Genomic DNA, 26,167 nt, shown 5'->3' on the forward strand with positions numbered 1-26,167 from the left:
TACCCGCCGGTTTTTCAAAACAGGTTTGCCTGTTTCAGAACAAAACGGCCATTTCAAAACTGATAGAGGCGGGTGTGGTGATCCAGGTCCCGGAAGATCAGAAGACTTTGGGGTTTTGCTCCAGCCTTTTCCTGGTTCCAAAACCAGATGGCTCAGCTCGCCCCATCCTCAATCTGAAAGACCTGAACCCATATCTTCAACCGGTCAAGTTCAAGATGGAGTCCCTGCAGTCTGTTATTGCTGGTCTGGAGGAGGGCGAATTTTTTGGTGTCCCTCGACATCTAGGATGCCTACCTCCATATTCCTATCTGGCCGCCTCATCAGGCATTCCTAAGGTTTGCGGTCCGCAACCAGCATTGGCAGTTTCAGGCCCTCCTGTTCGGCCTCTCCTCTGCTCCTTGCGTCTTCACCAAGGTCATGGGCGTGATGATGGAGGTGTTGAGGACTCAGGGGGTACAGTGATACCGTATCTCGACGACCTTCTGTTAAAGGACCCGTCCAGGGAATCCTTGTTGGAAAACATCTCCCTGACTTGGAATACCCTTATCCAGCACGGATGGATCCTGAATTTTGCAAAATACCAGCTTCAGCCCTCACACAGGCCTTGATTCGCCTGGGCTTCGAGACTCTCTAATACGGACGGTTCAGGTCGAGACCGTTTAACGTTGTCTTCTCCGACAGTGGTCAGGCTCTCACCTGCACCTGCAGGGCGGCACGTTCAGCCATGAAGGAAGTGAGTCGCATCCTCCTGTGGGCCCAGGACCACGTGCTGGCCATCTTCATTCAAGGCGTGGACAACTGGGAGGCCGACTTCTTAAGTCGGCAAGACGTGCACCAAGGAGAATGGTGTCTTCACCCCCAGGTGTTTCAGCGTCTGGTTCGCAAGTGGGGGTGTCCTCAGGCGGATCTCATGGCATCTCGCCACAACTACCAGCTGCCCCGGTACTTCGCTCGGACGAGAGACCCACAGGCGGAGGGAGTGGACGCCCTTGGCCATTCCACTTCGTATAAATCTTCCCTCCGTTTCCGTTGATACCGAGGGTGCTGCAGAGGATTCAGCGAGAGGAGGTCATGGTCCTCCTGATAGCTCCGGATCGGCCGCGCAGGTCGTGGTACACCAGCCTCACGTCGCTGCTGATCGACGAACCGTGGCCCCTACCTCTTCAAGAGGATCTGCTTCAGCAGGGGCCTTTCGTTTTTCCAGACTTGGGTCGGCTCCATTTGACGGCGTGGCTGCTGAAAGGTCCATCCTAAGGCGAGCATGAATTCCGCGGGCGGTTATTCCTACCATGATAAAGTCCAGGAAAGCCGTTACTTCCAAGCAGTACCACCGCATCTGGCGAGTGTACGTGTCTTGGTTTGAGGGGCGTGGAGTTTCCACTACCCTTTTCAAGAAGGCTAGGCTTCTCCTTTTTCTGCAGTCCGGCTTGGCTGCAGGGTTATGCCTAAGTACCTTAAAGGTACAAGTGTCGGCTTTGTCCATCGTTTTTAAAAAAAGGTTGGCTTTGTTGCCAGAAGTCCATACTATCTTTCAGGGAGTGTTGCGGCTGCAACCTCCCTTTCGTCCGCCTACTGCACCGTGGGACTTGGATTTGGTCCTAGGGTTCTTGTGGTCTGCAGTTTTTGAACCGCTAGAAGAAGTGGATCTTAAGTACCTTACATGGAAAACGGTGATCCTCCTGGCTCTGGCTTCGGCCAGATGGGTCTCGGATCTGGGGGCTCTTTCGTGTCGCCCCCCGTTTTTGGTTTTCCATGAGGACAGGGCAGAACTTCGTACTGGCCGCTCCTTTTTGCCTAAGGTGGTATCGGCTTTCCACATAAATTAGCCGATTGTGGTGTCGGCTTTTCAGGAGGCCTCTCCTGAGGATAGTACTCTAGAAGTGGTCAAAGCTCTGAGGATTTGTGTCTAGGACGTCGTCTCTCAGAAGATCTGATGCCTTGTTTGTCACATTTGATCCAGTCCGGCAGACGCTGTCCCGGTGGATTCGTCTTACCATACGGCAGGCCTATGTCGCCAATGCTCAATGTCCGCTGCTAAGGATCAACATCATCCCTTACCTGGATGATCTCATAAAGGTGGAGTCCAGGGAACAGCTGTCAGCCAGCATTTCTCTGACTCAGCTGTTGTCCCAACATGGGTGGCTTCTAAATGATCAGAAATCTCACCTGCTGCCTACCCAGAGACTTCTTTTTCTGGGGATGATTCTGGACACGGTAGCCCAGAAGATCTTCCTTTTGCCAGACAAAGCAACGACCATTCAGGAATTGGTCAGGGAGGTGCTGACTCTGAGCCAGGTCTCAGTACATCTCCCTATTGGGGAAGTTGGTGGCGTCCTATGAGGCTGTTCAATACGGGTGTTTACACACCAGGAGTTTTCAGTTGGATCTCCTGCGCAAATGGTCTAACTCCCACCTGCACATGCATCGGCTGATACAGCTATCCCCTAGGGCTGGAGTTTCCCTGCCATGGTGACAATTGGGATCCAAAATTTGGTCCTTTTAACGACAGATGCAAGCCTAAGAGGCTGGGGAGCTGTAACCCAAGGGGTACAGTTTCAGGGCAGGTGGTCAAGCCACGAGTCTCTCCTTCCAATCAACATCTTGGAACTTTGGGTGATTACGAGGCCCTGATTCAGGCCTCCCAACTGCTCTTAAATCAGGCGATTCAAGTGCAGTCTGAGAATGTTATGGCGGTAGCATATGTCAATCATCTGGGAGGGACAAAAAGCATGCTGGAGGTCTCCAAATTCCTCCGCTGGGCAGAAAAACACCAAAGGGCCATATCAGCCATTTTTATTCCAGACGTGGAAATCTGGGAGGGGGACTTTCTCAGTCTCCACGACCTACACCCGGGGGAGTGGAGTCTCCACCCAGATGTCTTCCAGCAGATCACAGACCGGTGGGGTTGTCCGGACATGATGGCGTCCCAGCTCAACAAGAAGCTGCGGCGGTATATGCACTGACGACACCTTGGTCATAACAGCTGGTGTACTTGTTCCCTTCCGTTGCTGTCCCGAGTACTAGATCAGGGGGTAAGGGTACAAGCAATTCTGATTGCCCCAGACTGGCCACGAAGGGTGTGGTATGCCGATCTTCTGACCATGTCGGTGGACGAATCTTGGCCCCTTCTGCTGAGAATGAATCTTCTTCAGCAAGGGCAATTCGTTTTATTCGGACTCACAACGGCTTTGTCGGCTTGAAAGTTGCGTGGCTGATTTTAGCCAGGAAGGTAATTTTGGGAAACGTTATCCCTACCATGATTCAGGCTAAAAAGACGGTGATGTCCAGACACGATCTGGAAGAGATATGTGTCGTGGTGTGAGAGGAGACAATGTTCTCCTACGGTTTCTGACTGGGTCGGTTCCTTCGGTTTCTGCAGGCTGGAGTGGATATGGGGCTGCGTTTTGGCTCCATCAAGGTGCAGATATCAGCATTGTTGATAGTTATTGTGTATTAGTGAAGGGGGGTCCGTGAGGTCAGTTATTGGGTGTTAGTGCAGGTGTTTAATACAGTCATTTATAACTTTGTAATCTAGATGTTCCAAATGTTTGTACATAATGTAAAACCAGGCTGGTTATATTGGTCAGTTAGGAAAAAAGTACTTTGCTTCCAGGTCCGCATGATACATTACTGTCCTTGGCAATTTCCTGCTTTCCTACCCAATGTGCTGTAGAGGAGAAATGATTTGGCCCCAGGTGCCAACAATCCAGTAATGGGAGGCAAATGATGATACAAAACAGTCCACTATTCCACCACCTCTGATGGTTACAGTACAGGAATTATTCAGTGTAGACCAGATTTTCAACCTTTTTCAGGACGCGGCACTCCGGACAAGACTTTAAAATTGGCAAGGCACACCAACAGTTGTAATTACGCACACCTCCCCCCCCCCCCCTTAGTTATTCCACACACCTGCCCCCCCTTAGTTATTCCACACACCTGCCCCCCCTTAGTTATTCCACACACCTGCCCCCCCCTTAGTTATTCCACACACCTGCCCCCCCTTAGTTATTCCACACACCTGCCCCCCCTTAGTTATTCCACACACCTGCCCCCCCCTTAGTTATTCCACACACCTGCCCCCCCCTTAGTTATTCCACACACCTGCCCCCCCCTTAGTTATTCCACACACCTGCCCCCCCCTTAGTTATTCCACACACCTGCCCCCCCCCTTAGTTATTCCACACACCTGCCCCCCCCCCCTTAGTTATTCCACACTTCTGCCCCCCCCTTAGTTATTCCACACACCTGCCCCCCCCCCTTAGTTATTCCACACACCTGCCCCCCCCCCTTAGTTATTCCACACACCTGCCCCCCCCTTAGTTATTCCACACACCTGCCCCCCCTTAGTTGTTCCACACACCTGCCCCCCCCCTTAGTTGTTTCACACACCTGCCCCCCCCTTAGTTGTTTCACACACCTGCCCCCCCCCCTTAGTTGTTTCACACACCTGCCCCCCCTTAGTTATTCCACACACCTGCCCCCCCCTTAGTTGTTCCACACACCTGCCCCCCCTTAGTTATTCCACACACCTGCCCCCCCTTAGTTATTCCACACACCTGCCCCCCCCTTAGTTATTCCACACACCTGCCCCCCCCCCCCCCCCTTGGTTATTCCACACACCTGCCCCCCCCCCCCCCCTTGGTTATTCCACACACCTGCCCCCCTTGGTTATTCCACATACCTGCCCCTCCTTTATTATTCCACGCACCAGCTCCCCTTAAAAATGGCACACACAAATGCCCCTCCTTTACCTCCAGGACAGGTATTCAAAACCTACATTGCGCACTTGTAAAATGGCTCCGACAGTCCCGTCTGTGGCGGCCTTCTGCACAGGCATGTCCCGGCGTCAGCTCCATAGGTCAGCGCTGCACAGGCAGTCCCATACAGCGCCTAGGACGATTTGCCTGCCCCCCCTTGGGTACTTATTTCCTAGCACGGCGCCCACGATCTAGATTGTATGTGTCAGGCCGATATCGCAAGCATTGCATGCATCTTATGTGTTTGTGCGGCATAAGATGCATGCAATCTACGCAATCAACGAGATTTTTACATTGGAATCAACGTGAAATGGTCCCTGAGACCCAATTTTACATTGATTCCAATGTAAAAAGCCCCCAAAACCCCAATTTTAATTGCTAACCCCCCTCATGGGTGAAATGCCCCCCCCCCCCCCATTGTTAACGCCACCCCGCTATTGACGCCAACCCGAAGCGTGGCGAGAGCAGCGGTATGCGTCCTCCGACCTTTTCATACCCCCACTATCCACGTCGGCATTGAGTTGATTTTATATAGTGTGGCGAGCCACCGAGCCCGAAGCGTGGTGAGCATTACTTCACAGGTATTATGCGTCCCCTCGTGGGGCTCGCTGCGCTCGCCACGCTTCGGGCGCGGTGTCTTAATGCGCTTGCCACACTATATGAAATCAACTCCACCCTGACGTGGATAGTGGGGGTATGAAAAGGTCGGAGGACGCGTGCCGCCGCCCCTCGCGGGCACGCTTCGGGTTGGTGTTGATGGATCTTTTATCTTATGGCTTCTTATGGATCTTATGGAAGCATAAGATCCATGAGATCCATAAGATGCGATATTGTACATACAATTAAAAATCTTTTCAATTGTATAGATTGTATGCCTTAATTAAGGCATACAATCTTATGCGATGGGCGCCGTGCTAGGAAATAAGTACCCCCCCTTGTCCTGTCCTGGTGACCCGCTGTCCCGCGGCACACTGGTTGAAAATCACTGGTGTAGACGTTACTGTATTTTAGGCATCATTGTTCAATGACCTTATGGTTCTACTTAATGCAACATGTTTATGGCATATTTTACCTTTCTTGTCTGCAACGTATGCATTAAACATCCTGATGGGAACCACATGTAACTATTCTACGTATGCCTGTAATTGTGGCTGGATAGTTCAGTGTCGCTTGTTCTCCCATGCCGGAATCTAGCTGCAGTAGGTAGAACACTGTATTGAGGCTTTGGAAGTGGGGGAAGCACAGATGTGCCAGGAGTATAAGGAGCAGCTATTAAGGTTTGGGCTGTAATAACAGAGTCATGGCAATAATAAGTATAAGATAAAATGCTCTGTAAGGCTGGGGTGCCGGACGGGGTCCCGACAGTCATTTACCCAACGTCAGGATCCCGACTGTCAAAACACAGACAGCCGGGTGCCTGGCGGCCACCAGCTATTCTCCCTCGTGGGGGTCCACAACCCCCATAGAGGGAGAATAGACTAGGTGGCGAGTGCAGCAAGCCCGCAAGGGGGAAAAATTTGTTTAAAAAAATCGTATTTTTGTATTCATATTGATGGGACATTCGTATTTGTATTTACAAATACGAATGATTTCACCATCGATAGAATACAACAGAAATCACCATTCAAAAGAATGGTGATTCCTGATTTACTAAGCGACCATATTGACAATGGCCGGGCAAATACGACAGGAAAATACACTTTATTTTCCTGTCATATTTGTAGGCTTCAGTGTTAAAAAAAATAATAGAAAAATAAATAAATAAAAAAAACTGCGTTGGGTCCCCCTCACAGCCGTAACCAGCACCAGGCTGAAAGAGCCGGGGCTGGTAATGAAAAATCAGTGAACCCAGCAAATAGGGCTTCACTGTCTTTTTTAAAACCAGCTCCAGGTCCGAGGCTGGTTCCCAAAATACAGGGCGACAAAATGAATAGGGGTCCCCCGCTCCAGGACTTACCTGACCAGGCTGAAGCCTGGTGCTGTCCTCGATGCCCCTGGGCGGTGGGCATTGTGCTGATAAAGTGTAAAAAATAGAAATAAAGCATTGGGTTTTGCTGTGGAACTATGAGTCCTAGCAAGCCTGGAACGCATACTGGGACTTGGAGAACCACAAGTCCCATATACGGCCGCTAATACGAATCATTACACAATCGGAGGTTACAAAGCAGTTGTATTTGACTGCTTTGTAAATTCCCCTGCGGAACACGAGCCGTATGCAGTCGTATTGATTCGTATTAAGAATACGAATATGATTTTTTTGTATTCGTATTCTTAGTAAATTTCCACTAGTGTGATATCTAGAGAGTTTGGTTATTAGTTTGGGTTATTAGTGCCCTGGGTCTGATTTTCAGTCGCATGTAATGTTTATGCAGTGCCAGAGGTTTTGCAGCCCCACGCCTGTATCTATGTGATGGTACCACCCCACTCGTCTCTACATGAGACGAGTGGGGTGGTACCATCACATAGATACAGGCGTGGGGCTGCAAAACCTGCTTCCTTTAGTTATACTTACACCATGCCGGCTTCCGGAGATCCGCCAACCACACAGAGTAACACTTGCTTTGCTACATTTATGATACAAATGGAGTCAGATCAGCGCATTCCTGGTAATACAATTTGGGTCGGGCGGTAAGATGCTAGTGCAGCCTTTTGAACTCTGATCTTTAAATAGTTATTAGGCTCTACTGAGTATGCTCAGTCTGTCACCAATCAGAGAGCCCCTCTCATAGCCAGGGCTGTGGAGTCGGTAGATAAATGTTCCGACTCCTCGTACTTCTGATGCCGACTCCTCTGTATTAATATGCAAATGTATTTGATACATTCCTTGAAGGAAAGAAAGGCAACCTACATATTATTACTACAGAAACTAGAGGCTGGGAAGCCAACAGTCTACAAGTCTTTTAAGCAAAGGACAAACACAATGAAAACAAAGTTTTATTCATTTTTTTTTTATTAATTAATGGCTGGATAGTAGCAGTAGGCATAAACGTCAGGAACAGGAACTTTACCAGTTCAAAGATAAAAACCACATTTTTTGGTTGTTTTGGGAACAAAAACAATAGGAAAGGTTCAGAAGTGTGGAGCATGAGTTCCACATGCTTTGTGACGACAACAAAAATCAACGAGCCACAATCTCCGCTGGTTTGCTTGCTCGTCACTGTTCAATTCATGGACACAAGGAACGATTTCTTTACCGAATCGTTACTGTAGACGAAAAATGGTGCCTGTACATCAATATGAACCAGCGTAAGGAATGGCTTAGCCAAGGTAAACAAACGACCCCGCGCATGAAACTAGATCTTCATCCGCGTAAAAAGATGTTGTGCGTATGGTGGGAGAGCTTGGTTGAATGAATTTTACAAGTCTACACCAGGTGATTTCTACCAACGAGGTATTGAAAACCTTATTGAACGTTGGAAATAAGTTGTAAACTACAAGGGAGAATACATTTATAAGTATTGGTGCTCCGAATTGTGCGTTGCGTGCCATATAGTGAAGCACATGAAAAGCATGCTTTTTCACGGTCACTTAATGTGTTCGTTTTGCGGTTACGTGAGGCACTGCATGCATTGGTCTTTATTCTTACAGTAGAGAAGTCATTAATTATAATTGTCGGAGTCGGTGCATTGTTTGCCGACTCCAGGTACTTGAAATTGCCTCCGACTCCTCGACTCCGACTCCACAGCCCTGCTCATAGCGAAGCAGTGGTCCCAGTCAAGAGGCCTTGAACCACAGTACAGGCCCCTCTCACCTCCTGGCCAAAAAGGTAGCCCCAATTGCCCCCACTGCTGCATGCAATTATAGGTTGTTTAATGCATAGTCAGCAGCCAGAATCGAATGGGTCATTGGAAAATCTGACACTGTTAGTATATTGCTTAATTGAATATCCTTGAATAACTATAAGTGTGTAGGTGTATGTGTGCACATTCCCTCCCTATAGTCTCTCACACTGCACTTAGGGGTAGATTTATTAAGCTCGGTGAAGTGATAAATTGTCTGGTTTTTATCACCGGCCAATCAGTTTCTACCTGTTATTTTTCAAACCAAGCCTGTAACTTCACAGGTAGGAGCTGATTGGCCGGTGATAAAAAACCGCACAATTTTATCACTTCACCAAGCTTAATAAATCTGCCCCTTAGTGTTGGCTAGTTCACACACACAATTGACCGTCCTCTGATTCCATGGCATAATAGTAATGGTTTGCTGCATGCATTATGGGGGTTATTCTGGTTCACTCGCAAAGGCAAATTTACAGGTTTAGACAAAACCATGTGTACTGCTGTTGGGCCTGATGTAACCTGTGCAGAGAGAATAACATTTGGGTGGGTGTGTACTGCTATTAAGCAGTGTAAAAATAAAGCAGCCAGTATTTACCCTGTACAGAAACAAAATAACTCACCCAAATCTAACTCTATCTGCACATGTTACATCAGCCCCACCTACAGTGCACTTGATTTTGTCCATTTGAGAGTGAATTTGCCTTTGTGAGTGAACCAGAATAACCCCCTATGTGCAAGCCTGTAGGCAGATTCAGCAGTAGCCTTGTAGTCCAAAAAGATGGCCTCTATAGTCTGTAAAACAAACCTAAATGTTAAAATGGCTTTACCTCTGCAGTGATCTAGTGATAACCATATTACATGGTGTAATAGCATCGGCCCTTTATTCTCGGCTGCCAATTTTGTTTTAAAGCAAAAGATAGTAAGTTTTACTAAACTAAAGTGCAATGTGCCCTGTACATTACCTCTTTATGACTTGGAAGACTCTATTTCCCCCCACCATTGGCCTTTTTGATGTATACATCTGCTGTATTCTAGAAATCCAGATCGGACTGCACCGTCCACGTGAGCTTGGCGGTATTATCACACACAGATGTTGGGAACGCTGCAATTCCTCTCTGACTCCATAGCTGTATACTATATTAAGTCTGTCTGTAAACTTACCTGTAGGAGGGTTTGTAGTGTGAATTGCATAAAACATGACTCCAGACTCAGTCAGAATAATAAAATCAGTGTACAGATGGAGCTTGAGCCATCTTTGCAGGGGATGGCGGAAGATTCGCCAGCTGCCGTAAGGGGACGCGCGCGCATGAGATGCGCGTGCGTCCCCTTACAACGGGGCTCCCCCCCCCGGTCCCCGTCGCCTTGCCGCACCGCCCCCCCCTAACCCTGTCCGTCTCCCTGAAGCGGAGACTGACAGGGTTCCCGTCCCCCCGTCGACGGGAAACTGGGACGCACGTGAGTGTGAGATAGTCGGTCACGGCCAATGTTCTCATCAGAGGACACTGGCCCTGACAGATCGCTCGGCACACAGCGCTCACACATCGCTTAAAGATGACATATAAATGCAATTTAGTTATTTTTTTCCCCCTAAATTTCTCAATAAGAAACGTTTGGGCCTAGGGAAAACAATTCTGATCTACTAGGCTAACGTGATTCAGAAAAGTTTGGGAACCAATGGGTTAAAGCAAAGACCTCTCTAAAGACCTTCGCTCCCTTATTGTTGGAAAACACACTGATGGCAGCGGTTACAGAAGAATTTCTAACCTTCTGAATGTTCCAGTGAACACGGTTGGAGCCAATATTGGGAAGTGGAAAGAACATAATTTCACCATAAGCCGGCCACTGCCAGGTGCTCCTCACAAGATTTCCTACAGAGGAGTGAAAAGAATTATCAGAAGAGTGGTCCAAGAGCCAAGGACCACTAGAGGAGAGCTTCATAAAGGCCTGGAATTAGCAGCTACAATTGTTTCATAGAAAGTAATAAGTAATGCACTGAACCGCCATGGCCTGTATGCACACTCACCATGCAAGACCCTGCATAGAGATGGCAGTGTCTTCCAGCAATGACTGATCACTACAGCGGTCCTAAATAAGGCAACACTTGTGGTGGGTGGGGTGGGGGTGGGGGGGGGGGGGCGCACACCCCTCATTAGGGTACCCTCTAGTTCAGTGGTCAGGGAATTCTGTCCTCATTACCCCACACAGTGCATGTTTTGCTGGTAACCCAGCAGGTGCACAGGTGTACTAATTACCCAGACACATTTTATAAGGTCCGCGGGTGGTGTTAATTCTTTCACTTGTGATTCTGTGAGGAGACCTGCAAAACATGCCCTGCGTGGGGTAATGAGGACTGAGTTCCCTGACCACTGCTATAGTTACTATATCCCAACAGCTCATGAGCACCAGGAGACACTGGCAGGAAACCCATGTGGGAGATGCTGCTTCAGCTCTGTAAATAAACCGTGACCTATAAATGGACAGGAACAGCTGATTGTTTCAGCTGGCATATTTACTACACCTTCCCTTACACAGCTGGGACAGTTGTCTTCTCGGCCTTGTGGATGTCTGGGGATGAGGATTCCAATGGGCTCGTGCTGGGTTGTGTGCCTAACTAACTAGAGATGTCCAGTCTGGTAATTGGCGGTATAGTCCATTGCACGAGAATTTATTGTAGCTGGATTACAGACTTTCCTGCATGAACTGTGCCCGGAATCCATTGCAGTACTTTGAACGGGTCCGCTATCTATTTATAACCACAATGTTTCTCCTCTGCAGATTTCTTACCTTCTGGCATAGAGAGACCCAAAACAGATGCAACTGTGGCAAAAAGAATGGTGAACAGATTCCTAGGGCCGCCGAGGCAGGAGATGGAGCCGCCGAGGCAGGAGATGGAGCCGCCGAGGCATCTGACCACAACTGGCGGTGATGCTGGGTCTGCCCTGCAGGAGGTGGAGCCGCCGAGGCAGGAGATGGAGCCGCTGAGGCATCTGATCACAACTGGCGGTGATGCTGGGTCTGCCCTGCAGGAGGTGGAGCCGCCGAGGCAGGAGGTGGAGCCGCCGAGGCAGGAGGTGGAGCCGCCGAGGCAGGAGGTGGAGCCAGCCGAGGCAGAATGAGCTTATTACTAACAGATAGTTATATTTGATATGTTGATAATTTTGGGGTCATGGAGATTTCCCTGCATTCTATTTGAGTGATTTTTTTTTTATTGAGAGGGAAATGCGTTGTAGAGATGCCAGTCCATCCGTACCAAGTGTTTGGTTCTGCACATGGGATGGGCCTGTAACAATGTACAAATTTCAGTTTTTCGCTTCCAAATCTTCTGAGACCCAACTCAAATAAAGTTTGTTTTGCACATGTTCGTTTATTCATTATATAATGGGCACAGGACACCGCCCATGGATGCCCCTATATGCGGTTTGTTCTATGGAACCTCATATTTGCCACATAAAGATACTTCTAGCTTAAATGTGTATTGAGTTAGTCCGGTGAGGCCACTATACTGTGACGTCTTGTCTTCCTGTCCATACTCCATGTGGGACTGTGCTCAGACACCAGTCTGTAGAGCCCTGCCAATGGTGGCATGTTGTGTCCTTTTGTTTATTTACTGATTTGTATCTGCCTGCTCTGGGGTCATGTGAGAATAACATAAGCTCACCGGTATCTGCGTGACCCGTGTCTTTATTGTACATCTTTCCCACTGCCCACTAGCAGAAATGACACGCACACATTCAGAGCCAGGTTTATTTCCACCCACTGGAAGTGCCCTCCAGTGTGGATAATGACAGCTATGACTCCTCTCTCTCTCTCCCCCCCCCCCCGCCCCGCCCCGCCCCGCTATGGCAGACTGCTCTAAGTATACGCATGCATAATGGCAAGTGATTGCAAGCATTTGTAAAGAGAAATAAGTTATAATTTATTCTTTGATATACACAGGATATATATATAAGTACTGAGTGCATACAGTGCTGCTTCTCTTGGTGACTTGTCTGGAGAGGGGTCTGTGCTTCACAGGGCATTTAAAGTACAGTATAGACACTGCAGGGCTGATCTGCCATTGTCTGCTGCACAATAGGAGCTAGCCGCCTCACAGTAGGACACACTGCATATAATCTGTTACACAGCAAAGTGCTCATGGATCCACTGACGAAAAAGTTAGTAGCACCATAAATGTCATGTGGATGCCTGCGCTGCGTGGATGCAATGGTCCCAAGAGCTAACAATACAGTCCCTGATAATGGGAATTGCACAATCTAACCACTCTACCGCCAGGGCAGCTTCTATCTAGTGCCATACTGCTGTCACGCAGTGTGTGGAGTTGCCTGGCCGGCAAGTGGTTAAATGGGAACGATGTTGCAGGGAGTGAATCTGCAGCTACAGATCTTTCCATCAGACGCACAGCCCTGGATAATTCGGTATTTCCTGTAATACTTTTGAATTGTCTGTATGGAAGATATTTGTGAGTCCAGATTACTGGCTTGGATATCCTAATAATACATCTTCTATCTGTATAGTGACACGTAGTGGAATGGATAAGATGAAGTATCTGACCACAACTGGCGGTGATGCTGGGTCTGCCCTGTTGGAAAAGTACCAGGGAATGTAAGATTAGCCAGAAGGAGAATGTTGCCACATGCCCTGCGCCCCCAGGCGGTTGTTCCGCAGGCAGCAGACCTCTCCCCCCAAGGCCAGGCTCGCTGCTGGAGCGCACAAGGCTCATTTTGTCTTCTGGATGCAGACGTGATTGATCCCATCCCGTGTCGCTCCTATCGGGTGGAGAGCTGGTTATTGATGAGGCCGCTGTATTGTTCAAACCGCTCTTCTGTCTCTGTGCTGTAAGATCCACCTAAAACAGACAATGTGACAATGAAATGTAGATCCAGTAGGTCCCAATGCTGATTGGTGATTAGTCAGGCAGGTTGCCGCTAGCATCCCACTCACCTAAATGGCAGTTGTACATCCATACCCGATGGCCATCGTACCGGCAGCGGCACTTCATCACGTTGTTGGTGTAATCTGACTCTGCCACCTCCTGATTGGGGTTAATTACAATCTGCAGGGACAAAGCACACATTGTTCAAATCGCATGTCCTAGTCCACAGGTTCTCAAAGTCGGTCCTCGGGACCCCACACAGTGCATGTTTTGCAGGTCTCCTCGCAGAATCAAGTGAAATAATGAGCTCCACCTGTGAATCTTTTAAAATGTGTCAGTGAGTAATGAGTGCACCTGTCAGGTGACCTGGAAAACGTGAATTGTTTGGGGGATCGAGTTTGAAATCCAGTGTCCTTTTGCACAACAGCAGTACTGGTGATCCCCACTAGAGGGTGCTGCTTACGTACTGAACTATCACCATCCCTTGCCAGGATTTGCCGGTGATTGAGCGCTACATGTGGCCACCCATATGTGATGTCCGTCCTAATGGATCGGGCAGTTTGAATGGAGAACATATATATATATAACAGAGAGATATATATCTATGCAGATCAATTGATAGAATATATATATACATACATACAAGGTAAAGATGGCGGCACTCGGGACATCTGTTCTTGATAAAAACGCTGCAGGCGTTGAAACGTTGAACTGAACATGTCTACGTGTTAATTCATTTCATCAAGTCCCGAGTGCCGCCATCTTTACTTTGTATCTATTGCCACCCACCCTCCCCGGTGGGTCCGCTAACTGAGGAAGGCACAGGGCAAGCAGATCAGCATCCGGAGTGCCGGGGTTCACCCATATATATATATATATATATATATATATATATATATATATATATATATATATATATATATATATATATATATATATATATATATATATATATATATATAGTGAAGTAATTAATACCTCGCTTTGATTTGACCATCTGAGCCATGGCTGTACTTAAAACCTGGACCATTGGGGTGCTTTCAGGACCGTGTTTGGAAACCTCTGCATTACATATTTAACCCACAACAGTAGAATAAACGCCCTTGCAAAATTAACAATGCATCGCAAATCCGGATCCATTCGCAAACCACGAGCCATCAAGCAGATTATCCATCTGCACCAGTCTAGGGCTTCCACTAATCTGCTAACGAACCAGGCTGGTCATCGCTGTTGTCCGAGACCCACCCAAAATACGTCTGGGCGCACCTGCATTTTCACAACACCCAGAAAATGCCGTGTTCCCACCCCTAAACGCCGCATTCCTGTCAGTCAGACTATATTCACTAATAGCTGCGGCACCTGTGCAGCGTGAATGCCAGGCACGAGCAGTTGAATGATAATTGAACTGATTGCTAATTCTCTGACCCAGGCTGAATTAGGCCCAATGATAGAATGTCAACGTCGGAAATAATGACATTGTAAATGGTGACGAGAACATGGAATTGTATTTGCTGTGACTGTCCAAGGCTTTGTGAGCCGTGTTTAGCACCTTCCATTCACATAGGGCAAAAAAGGGGGGTATACAGCGCTGGGTTTTTCTGAATGATGACCACTAAACACTTGGTTTAGGAAATTACAAAATACATTTATTGTACAATATAACAATTAAGAGAGTACTCTCTAAACATAAAATAAGAAAAAATACATATGTTAAAAAATTGCGCAATGTATTAAAATTGGGGAGGGGGTAATGAAGATGAAAAATGGGAATAATGCATGCACTGGGCTCCAAGAAAAAATGATGAAGACAGTTCGTATGCCAAAGTTTGGTTATAATTACCACCAATGGATTGGGAAGCGTCAGGATCTCATCTGGGGACCTGAGGAGGTACCGGTTAATTCCCAGCTGGTAGGTCCAACTACCTCTAGATGTTAGTGGAACAGGAATGGTGGGTGGAAGATGGAGTGGCCACCGCCGTGAATCTTTGTCCGGGAGGTGTGGACCTGGCTCTCCGATGGAATGAGGCAGGAGTGGTGGGTGGAAAATGGTATGCCACCGCCGTAGATCACTGCCCAGGGAGAAAGGGGCTAGTGGCCCAAGATGGTAATGGCTGGTCCGGAATCGGTTTGCTGTGATGGAGCCTGGTGCAAGGTGGTTCAGGCTATTTGAAAGTCCAAGTCGGGGGATGAACTTGGATGGATCTCAGGATCTTGGATGTGGCTAAGCTCAACGCGTTTCGACGTCTTCAGGACGTCTTCATCAGGAGCAGTGGTGACAGGATGTGGCAGGAAGCTGTATATATACCCCCTGAGGTAGTGAGGCTGAAATCTTCACTGCTGCCGGGCAGACACCACAGGCTTCTTCTCAGTTTCTGCTGCAGCACTAGCAGGGGAAGGTGGACGGCTGGACGCACAGGCCGGCCGCCGGAAGTAGGGTGCCGTGTGATGTTCGGAACATCACACGGCACCCTACTTCCGGCGGCCGGCCTGTGCGTCCACGTGCAAGGTGCTGCCTCATATATATATATATATAATATAATTCTCTTTGCACAAGTTACATCTGCACCCTCTGCAGTGCACATGGTTTTGTCCATTTGAGTAGGAATTTGCCTTTGGGAGGGAACCAGAGTGCTGTAACCAATGTCTCATTCCTTACTGAGCAGATGGAGGGTGACACCTATCACTCTGCAGAGAGAAATCAGCATTCGGGTTTCTCCCCTTGCCAGTGAGGAACCTCCTCTTGTGAACACACCGAGTTCTAATTGGCTGAAATGTATTTACATTGCACGCTCCACTCCCATGCACCTCTCTATTGCTTTACTGTATTAATGCTTTTAAAATCTCCTTCCTGAAGAGATTATGGTACTGAGCCGCCGACGAGGAGAGAAACCATAGAAAGCAGGGAGCGGGTAGCAGGTGCGCATTCCTTCCCCGCCCAGATCCCGCCCTTGAAGCAACGGCGGCCGCAGTATCGCTGGTCAGCGGGAATCAAGCGGCTGACAAACCCCCCACCCCGTGCCAAACGTGAAACGTATAGAGGGCCAGATTCTCTAAGATTCAAAAGTGATAAAATGGAGAGTGATAAACAGCCAGGTAGGCAGGGCCGGATTTGTGCCTAGGCCCGTGAGGCGCCGGCCTCAGGGCGGCACCAATTAAGGGCGGCAGGCAGACATTCTGTTAAATGGCACAGCGGGTGGGCAGCGGCGAGTGCTGAGCACCGCCGCCGCAGACATGAATTATCATGTCAGCGGCAGCACCGCTCGTCACCCACCACTGCCCACCCACTCTGCCATGCACATTACATCACCGCTTAGTGGCTGGGTCCGACGGTCCCCCTGCGCATCCGGAAATGGCTCAGGCTCACTGCTGCCGGCTCCCGCCCATTGGCTACTCTACACACACAGTCTATTGGCTGCTGTGTATCCAGCAGCTGAGCTGAGCGGCGCCCAGATCCTCCCTGCGCTCAGTCAGTCACAGTGTGTGAGCCGGAGAGAGACTGACGGAGACACTGTGCTAATCACTGTACTAATAAGTGCCTCCCTCCCTCGGGTCCTCCGTACAGTGAGCAGTCCAGAGTGCTTAAAAAAAATATTAAGGTGGGCTACAGTTAAATTTTTATGAAATATATAAATAACAATGTATATACATATATGATTACATTAAAATAGGGGGGGGGGGGCACAAAAATGTTGTGCCTAGGGGCGGCCTGACCTCTAAATTCGCCCCTGCAGGTAGGAGCTGATTGGCTGGCTGTTTATCACTCTCCATATTATCACTTTTGAAGCTTAGAGAATCTGGGCCCAAAAGATGGGATACAGAAATGGTTGCTGGGTATCATAAGGCAAGATATAAAGAAGAAGTGTAACTTTTGGAAAGGATACGTGTCAGTCAGGGGCAGCAGCAAATTACCTGGGATCTAAAATAGGGTAAGCCATCTGTTGGTGGAAATTGGTAGTGCATGTCCTATGAATGGTGGCAGAGGTGAACACTCCCAGCTATTAGTCTGAACTGAGCAAGATAAATCATATATTCTGGGCAATGGGCCCTATAGTTCTAGATAGATTATTTTTAATTGTGTAATGTATGTATTCATATTGTTAAGGGGCCATGTAGGGGATTAATCAAACCTCGAAGAGATAACCTACCAACCAATCAGCTCTTACCTGATATTTCTCCAAAGCATACTGTTAGAAGCTGGTTGGTTGGCACTTAAACTTCTTAAGGATGAATACAAGAAGAATCCATATATACCTAAGTTTGTGGAACCCACCTGGAAGAAATAGTCTCCGGGTACCACATCTGTGATATCGATCCACTGACAGTCAATATCGTGTCTGTAAACATCCCAGCAGCCGATACTGATGCCTTGTTCCCCGAAGTTAGCACAGACGTACTGCTTCTGTGTGTCTGTGGAGATGGGGGGAAAGAATGAACTCATAAGGTGGTGGTGCTCAATTAATTATAATAATCATGGTAACCAGAAAAAGACTGCAGCCTCCAAAGAAGAGGAAACCGCTGTAACCCTCAATTGGGTGTGGTATAGCTGATTATATATATATATTATATATAAATGAAACAAAACTGTGTAATAACAAAACGTAATAGAGGGAGAAAGGCCCTGCTCAATCTATAGGGAAATAGGCATCGATACACAAGGATCGGCACTATGTATTGCATAGTTGTCCCCCGAATTGTAAGGGTTCTACGTGGGCTGCATGATCTCACATCACAGCCATGATGAACCAGGGTCAGAAGGAAGAAAAAGTGAAGAAAGAGAAGATTATGTGGAGGATATGTGTGACCTGTGCAGTGGGGAAATCATTGTATAGGAAAGTGTATGAAGGTTATGTGGCTGGTTCTGGAATTTGATACGCTGCCTGAAGAGGGGAGTTTTCAGGGAACGCTTGAAGGTTTGGAAACTAGGTGGTAGTGGGTGCAGCCTGAAAAAAGCCCAATTAATCATACATTGGAATGAGCAATGAATATGGATGAGAGATGTACTGTAGATCTTGAGAAGAGCGTAGAGGTTGGGATGGGATATATTTTGGAATAAGTGAAGAGATGTACATTGGTGTAGTTTGGTTGATGGCCTTATGTGTAAGTAAAAGTATTTTATATTGAATACAGTAGAATACAGGTAATCAATGGAGGGACTGGCAGAGGGGATATGTAGCTGATAAACGTCTAGCCAGGAAGATCAGCCTTGCAGCTGCATTCAGAATGGATTGTAGTGGCGAGGGTCTCTTCTTGGTAAGACCAGTAAGAAGACAATAACCAATGCGGGCGATGGGGAGAGCATGGGTTACAGTTTTTGCAGTATCCTGGGTAATGTATTGCCTTGAATGTGGGGAGCAAAGAACAGTTCTGAGGTCTAGACAGAGAGAGATAGATAGTACCTGTTTCACACTCTGAGTCCTCCAGACAGAAGCTGGCTTTGTGGCCCTCCGCAACCTTGGTACCATTCAGACTCAGCAGGTCGTAGTGAGTGAACACTTCCATACTGTGGTAGTGACTGTAGGGAGAACATTAATTACTGTGTATTAGTGTTGTTTTATAAACCCAACACAGACCAATAGGATATATGTGAGAGCCTACAGCCCGCAGGAATGGGTGAGTTCTGGGCAGGTGAGGACATCCAGGTGGAGCTGAGAGGTGGGGGATAATGGGTTTATTTTTTTCCTGTGGAGGCCAGAGTGTTTTTCCCTGTGGGGTGTGTTGTACCCTGGCAATTTTAAAGTCTTGTCTGGTGTGCCGCATGTTGGAAAAGGCTGAAAATCACTGCTCTAAGCACTTGTTCTGTTCTACTTCCAATAACGATATGTATGACTACTTTATATGCCTTTAAAATGTGCATGTAATGATTGTGACATCTGAGATACATCACCTGCAACAAACACATCAGGATTTCATAAAGGATCAATCTTTACTCAAATAAAATGCAGAAGTTGAGATGCAGAGAAGCCTGAGTGTTATACATTACATATGCACTTGCAATGAAACCCGCGTGCCTCCAGGTTTATTGAGGGACCTTGCACCCTCCGCGGTGCCTCCTGGTGCTGGGCAGATGTGGAATCTCATGTGATAGAACTCAGGGGAGTAACGACTGAGCTTTTATGACAACCCGATGTGTATCTGGGACAAGTGCAGTTATCTCATATACATTTCTCATGTCTCATGACATATTATGTCCATGTAGATCTGTTTTTATTGAAAGCTGCATTGGATAATTTGATTTACATTTTAAACCACTGTAAGGGCCTGATTCTGGTTCACTTGCAAAAGCAAAGTCTCTCTCTAATGGACAAAACCATGTGCACTGCAGGTGGGGCTGATGGGCAAAGAGAGAGTTAGATCTGGATGGGGGTTGTACTTCAAACTGATATCTGTATATCACCCCTCGCACCCCCCCTCCCTCATAGTATATCTTAGAGTACAACATAGCTATGGTCCAAGTGAGGCTCATACCTGCTGACAAGCGCTCACACACAATGCAGTCACTACAATATATACTGATAATGATATACTAGTAATCACCAGGCACCATAGCGAAAGCTATGAGGAATCCCAGGCTGCCCCCTCCAGCTAACGCATGCATAGTATTTGGACTATACAGCCTCCTGGCTCTGTTATATAACTATATAATATTCATGTCAGCTGATTCACTTATTTCTCCCTGAAGCGCAGGAACAAGGGAGGGAAGGAGTAGTGACATGTGTATCAGTGATGGCCCCCTCAGCTATTCTGTATGTCTCATACCGCTAGCTAGCGCAGCAGGTTTTCTGTGTGCACCCGACCATTCCACCAACAGCTGTGTCTGCTCTCCCAGCCGGGCCATCCACCCCTGCACACAGATGTCTCCTAACCACCCCATCCACCACCTGGGCTCCAACTTTACATTGCCTTAAATCATAATTATGGAGACACCCCGTCCTGTTCTAGAACAGTTTGCCAGGAACACAGGAGAGTCTTTATTCTCCCTCTGCATTCCTCGACTCCTGTCTGGAACACTTTCTGGCGTGTATAATTAGGGGGTGAGTAGTACCGAGGTACTTGGCCTGGCAACACACCTCTGTGCTATATTTAAGGCTGTTTTGGCTTGGGTGTACTTGGAGGTTCTATATTTAATCCACAGAATCTAATTATGATCATCAACAAACACGCAAAAGGGTACAGTAGGATTCGGTTCATGGCGGCAACAAGGAAACCAGGGAATAGTCCAGGTACAAATGTTTCTCTGGGCGAATCTTGTTTTCAGTATGTAAGGCGGGTGTGCGGTTTTATACATTTCTAGAAATTATGCTAAGGTTGGTGTCTGAGTGTAACCACCGTGGAACCGGGAGGAATGTTTTAGGCGTATCAACTCTGTTGATTTGCTGCATTGCACTGTCCAATATACACGGTGCACCGGCACCAGGGTAAGTAAACGATCGTCAATAAACATGGTGAACCGGCACCAGGTGTGGGGAAACGATCAGCGATATACACAGTGCACTGGCACCAGGTGTGGGGAAACGATTGGCAGTACTCCTATAAAGCTTGTGAAGTGCTTTGGAAAATAACTCTTTAGAGGTTTTGATAAGTCTGAATAGGAGCATATTATGTCCATGTCATGTCAAGAGGAGTGCTGATGGCATGATGGGAATAATGATAACATGTGGGGAATACTGATGGCATGTGTGGGAAGCCTGTGGAATGTGGGCAATACTGATAGCAAATGGGAAAGACTGATGGCATGTGGGGAATTCTTATAACATGAGGGGAAAATCGATGACATGTGAGGAAGTCACAGAGCATGAAAAGAGTTCTAAGAAAATTGCCAAATTTTTGTAGCTATAGAAATCTGGGTTTTCCTACCGGTCACAGGAGGAAGAAGCTTGGGTTGTATAAAATGGATTAGATGAAACATTTAGGTATTAGTAGGTCAGCCAGCATCAACTGTGCATCTTGTTGGTCTATAAGCGGGACAATGGAATGCAGCATATGGTATTCACAGGCTTTATGGATCAGATGACCGTCATGGACAGGAGTTTTAGTATACAATGTGAATTTTTAAAAAAGAATATTTTGTTCAGTAGAAACTCCTGTTCTACATGAACCCCAGTAACTTACCGGTGGCACTCATGCCATATCCATGCATGGCGCCCAGTCTTAGGTCGGAAGTCAGCCTGTCCGTTGTTGTGTATCTGGGAGCTGAAGCGCAGCAGACGGCGGTAGCCAGTGGTGAGGCTGGTGCGGGCGGCCGAGGATGACAGGCATTCCTCTTCAAGGGCACATTGCAGCATAAACATAGGTCTGTCTTCCAAGTATGTGGTCTGCTCTACTAGGGGGGCATTTAGGACAAGATCAGGTGCAGCTGTTGGAAAGAAAGCGTGTCAGATACAGATTCTCCACATAGACCTATATATATATAAGCATCAAAGGCAGCAGCTTACTCTCTACACAGCTCAGCCCTGCGGCAAACCTTCCTCCTCCTCGGGGACAGTTAATGTTGGCTCCGTCGTGTCTGCAGTGTGACAGTGACATCTCCGTGCCCGAGCACTTAACTCCGCTCATAACGACATCATCTGCGGTGACTTCACCCTGCCAGTACCATGTTTCCTGGGGAGACAGCAAACTTAGAAACCTGCGTTCCCAGGGGAATGTCCAGCGTTTTTATGGAGACGCCCATAAAGCTGGGCGTTCGCCTGCTGCCGCCCCGCCACCAGTCAGTCTAAATGCCGCGGCGAGTGTGATATTCACCGAAGGCGTTCGCACAGGGGGTCTGCACATCCGTGCATGCGAAGACCCCAACAACCGGAAACGGGGCCAACTCAAGCCTGAATCATGCTGTTAGTCAGAATGGATTAAACTAAGCAGAAACAATTTTCTGGTATATTAAGCCCTCTGTATACGATTACATTTTTTGGTGGAAATCTATATTGATTTACAAAAACATCATGGTGCTACTTTATAATATTTAATAGTTTTGTGTCTAATTCTGATTTGGAAGTAAAGCAATTGTGCACTGGGGTAAAACCATGCTGCACTGCAGGTGAGGCAGATGTAACATGTGGAGAGAGAAGATTTGAGTGGGGGTGTCCAAACTGAAATCTAATTTGTACTGTAATAATAAAGCTGTTTTAAGGTCCTTACACACTGGGCGATTATGCATACACACTGAGCCGATTTCCCCCTGCCCGGCGCGGTCAGCAGGTTTGGCGGGTGGTTTTGCATACCGCAGCGCTATGCAAAGCCGTCCACAAAGCCGCTCATCTGCTGTTAATACCAGCAGATGAGCGGCTTTCCCGGCGATGATGCGGGAGCTCGTGGCAACGCTCATCGCCTTGGCATACACACTGGGCGGGATTGAGCTGAAAGCTGCTCAACCTGTTGTTTTGAGCGACTTTCAGCTCAAAGTCGCCCAGTGTGTTTGGGCCTTAACATTTGTGTGCTACATGCAAATTTTCTTTACTTCAAACTAAGAATCAGAACCAGTGTGGACTAAACATTTGTTTTGCATAAACATCCACTCGCAGCTGGCATGCTGGGGCAAAATCATTCGATGGTTGCCGTCCATCGAATTATTTCTACAGCGCTCGCTGAACTAAGACACCGCTCTGGTGTCTTAGATCTGCGGGCTCCCTGTACAAGAAGAGGGTGGGCAGCTGACATCCGCTGACATCAGCTGCCCGCCCCCTGCACCCGCGTCACAGGCAAATTTTCATGGGAACGCCCAGGGAACCTCTGGGCATTCCCATGGCCATGTCCGCGGCCCCATCATCAATTCGCCGTAGCCTCTCGCTATGCGCAGTCGCAAAGCATCGCTCCCCTGTGCGACCGTGGAGGGGAGCGAGGGAACCAGAATGAGGGCCCTTGTGTGTGTACTTATTACCTGCTAGATACGTAGATGCCGGGAATCCAGAAAGCCAAGATTTTTTTTATATTAACTCATTAGAATGCAGCAATATCACCAAAGCAACCTATGGCATCCAGTCATTTAATAGATGCATTTTCAAAATGGCGTCCCCACTGCACCAGCGCTAACAGATGGACTTATCACACTGCCTCCCCTGACCCATTCATTACAATGAGTCATATTCTTTTTCGGATATTAGTACTCACCTGGAATGCATGGCTGGCAAAACCCAGTCCTAGTTGCCGACACACAATCATGGCTTCCACGGTGCCCCAGCCTTCGCTACACACGGTCCCCCAGCGCAGGGTACCATTACGCTCCATCAGCACCTCCACACGTCCCTCAAGGGAATTACGCCCCCCGCTTAGACGTATCTGTGGGGAATCAGAAACTCATAGGTGAGGAATTACTATACCCCTGGTGAATGCTAACCATAACTATGAAGACCTATCTATAGATCCAACATTACAAACTGACTGTGTCTAGATTGCCGGTCTGTAAACTGTGAAAAGATAGATAGGCTGCACGTAACGATGTACATATATGTAATGAGGATGGGGCTATGCTAAAACCACATTACAATCCAGTCAGAATTCCACTTTTTAATTATTGTTTCACACTTAGCGCAAAATAAACTAAGTGATGTTTTGGCGACAGGTTTGCAATCCGTGGATTTGCTATGACCAAAACTGCCGCAAAACCACTGAGAAAACACACGTTAGAGTGGAATACGACAGATCTGAACATCAAATCACCATCAATGTTTTAGACCAGAATAGAATTAAAACCATGCCTTTATGAAAGCGGCAGTTGTAAACCACCATAACACCGGTATCAAACCCACCGCGCTTGCTGTCACAGCAGGTAGATGAATTGATTGTGACAGACAACAATTGATTAAAAGGAATATGGTCCGGTTGAATTAGGGAGGATTAAGATATCTCTCACCAGACATGTCTGGTATTTAGCAGAAATACACCGAAAAAATAAAAGTGAAACCAAAAAATCCACACACTACACTCACGCACAAAACATTTCACCCGCAGGACAGACCATATGGAAAATAGACAAATGCAGAACAAGAAACAAGACAAATTATAAGGAAATCTAAAATAATAATAATTAGCATTCACTTTATATCCTTCCCCACTTATAGTCCCCAGTGTGCAGCTAACCAGCCGCCCGTCTCTGTGAGGTGACTAATCTGCAGTCATCTTGTATAAACACCGCTGGCTAACAGAACACACCATGGCGGAAACAGCCGGGATCAATGGCGGGTTCAGTTTAGACACCAAAACCGCTGCTTAGTAAATGCTATCCGTTAGACATAGAAAATGGTATTTGGTGGTTTCTAAATGACACTAAAACCACCGCTTAGTAAATGTTTCCCCTTGTGTATCTCATCATAGCTACAGTAGATTTGCCATCTGCCATATCAGGCATTTATCAATGTACATGGCATCTAGAAACTGTACATGTCACCCTCATGCCAGCATAGCAAATATGGCCTTCATACAGCAGGCCCAATGTACAGTATGCAGCAGCAATGTCCCTCTTTTGGACATAACACCCCCCCCCCCCCCCCACCACCACCACCACCCTTCTATTCAAGCGGATGTACAGACCTATATGATTACATTCTATTGCTCCAGGATGTCTGCCTGACTGTTGCATTGAATATACCCCTATCCATCATCTAAATTATAGGGATCTGTAATATATGGAACTATATATAGGCGTATGACTGTGTTTAATATGCCCAGACACATGCCCGGACAGGGCACAGCTTACACCTGATTCTGATATGCTCACAGCTGGTACATTACACCCCACACATGCTCAAGTGAAGCAGAACTCTCACCTGATTCTGAAAGCCCATGGCTGGTACATTACACCTCACGGAAGCGTCCTCCTCATGATTGCAGCTCTGGGGCTGGGCATTAAATTTGCAGTCTATCAGTGACTTCTCAAAGCCAGTGCACTGAATGTCACTCATGTGAATGTGGCCCATTCCTGGAGAGACAGAAAGACATGAAAAGCTCTGTCTCTGTTCCCATCCATGCTGCTTATACAGTAATGTACAGTACACAGGCGGCCGTTTATGTCGCTATATTACCTTGGCCCATCAGTGCGCCTACTATGGCCTCCTTGGCACTTCCAAATCCAAGTTCCCGGCAGACCACGCTGGCAGACACCAAATTCCAACGATCGTCACAAATGGTCCCCCATTCGTTATTCTTCAGAACCTCAACTCGTCCTTCCCCGACATTAGCTCCACCCCTCAGACGCACCATTGGATTCTATAGAATGGGGTAAAATATAGCAGAAAGAATATAGCGATTGGTGTAGTGCCCACAATAAAAATGGCCGTTTATGTTTTATAGTAACCGCAGGTGATGTTCTGTGAGGTGTTTATTAGTTGACAGCTGTATTGTATATAACTGACTGCCAGCTATTGTTGTTCTATCTTGTCAGGTGATATAGGATTTTCAAGGCCCCATGTTTAGCAACAGGACTACAGAAAGGAAATCTGTCACACATAGGGAAAGTTTTCCTCGGAAATGGAGAATTTCAGGTAAAATAATATTCAAGATAAATAACATTGTGACCATTCTAAAACGGCAGGTCACTGGGTACCGAGCCATTGCCCACCTCACACTATCATGCAGATGGTGGCACCTGAAGCACTTACATACAGAGTGGGGCTGCCTTGTCACCACTGCCTCCCTGATCCTAGCCCCATTCAAAGGCAACATATCCAGCTACATCAGCCTGTAACATAGTGGTAGCAAGGCTGCCCATGGGAAGCCATTTTGAACCAGCGTGGTGTTAGATGTAAGTGTGAGTTAGAACATAAGAC

The 26,167-nt window shown here is 47.4% G+C and overlaps 2 protein-coding genes across 3 annotated transcripts in view; one reads left to right on the top strand and one right to left on the bottom strand.

Moving 5' to 3' along the window:
- The window catches only part of LOC146073066 (uncharacterized), a 57,498-nt gene extending 45,602 nt beyond the window's left edge, over positions 1-11,896 (top strand). Inside the window, exons 8-9 of the mRNA XM_083180244.1 lie at positions 11,315-11,568; positions 11,611-11,896. Of these exons, the coding sequence (XP_083036370.1) occupies positions 11,315-11,568; positions 11,611-11,655 (299 nt within the window). The 3' untranslated portion in view covers positions 11,656-11,896. The remainder of the gene's footprint in view (positions 1-11,314; positions 11,569-11,610) is intronic.
- Positions 11,897-12,377: 481 nt separating this feature from the next.
- The window catches only part of LOXL2 (lysyl oxidase like 2), a 59,688-nt gene continuing 45,898 nt past the window's right edge, over positions 12,378-26,167 (bottom strand). Inside the window, exons 6-14 of one of the 2 annotated variants that reach the window (XM_083184754.1) lie at positions 25,424-25,607; positions 25,169-25,320; positions 23,514-23,681; positions 21,845-22,010; positions 21,522-21,765; positions 18,809-18,924; positions 17,683-17,819; positions 13,481-13,592; positions 12,378-13,385 (exon numbers count right to left, since the gene is read on the bottom strand). In XM_083184754.1, coding sequence (XP_083040880.1) covers positions 13,306-13,385; positions 13,481-13,592; positions 17,683-17,819; positions 18,809-18,924; positions 21,522-21,765; positions 21,845-22,010; positions 23,514-23,681; positions 25,169-25,320; positions 25,424-25,607 — 1,359 coding nt within the window. In that variant the 3' untranslated portion in view covers positions 12,378-13,305. The remainder of the gene's footprint in view (positions 13,386-13,480; positions 13,593-17,682; positions 17,820-18,808; positions 18,925-21,521; positions 21,766-21,844; positions 22,011-23,513; positions 23,682-25,168; positions 25,321-25,423; positions 25,608-26,167) is intronic. The other variant, XM_083184755.1, reaches the window with a different exon arrangement.

This window comes from Crinia signifera, chromosome 4, assembly GCF_055691185.1.
Source record: "Crinia signifera chromosome 4, ASM5569118v1, whole genome shotgun sequence".
In the NCBI taxonomy this organism is placed as follows: domain Eukaryota; kingdom Metazoa; phylum Chordata; class Amphibia; order Anura; family Myobatrachidae; genus Crinia; species Crinia signifera.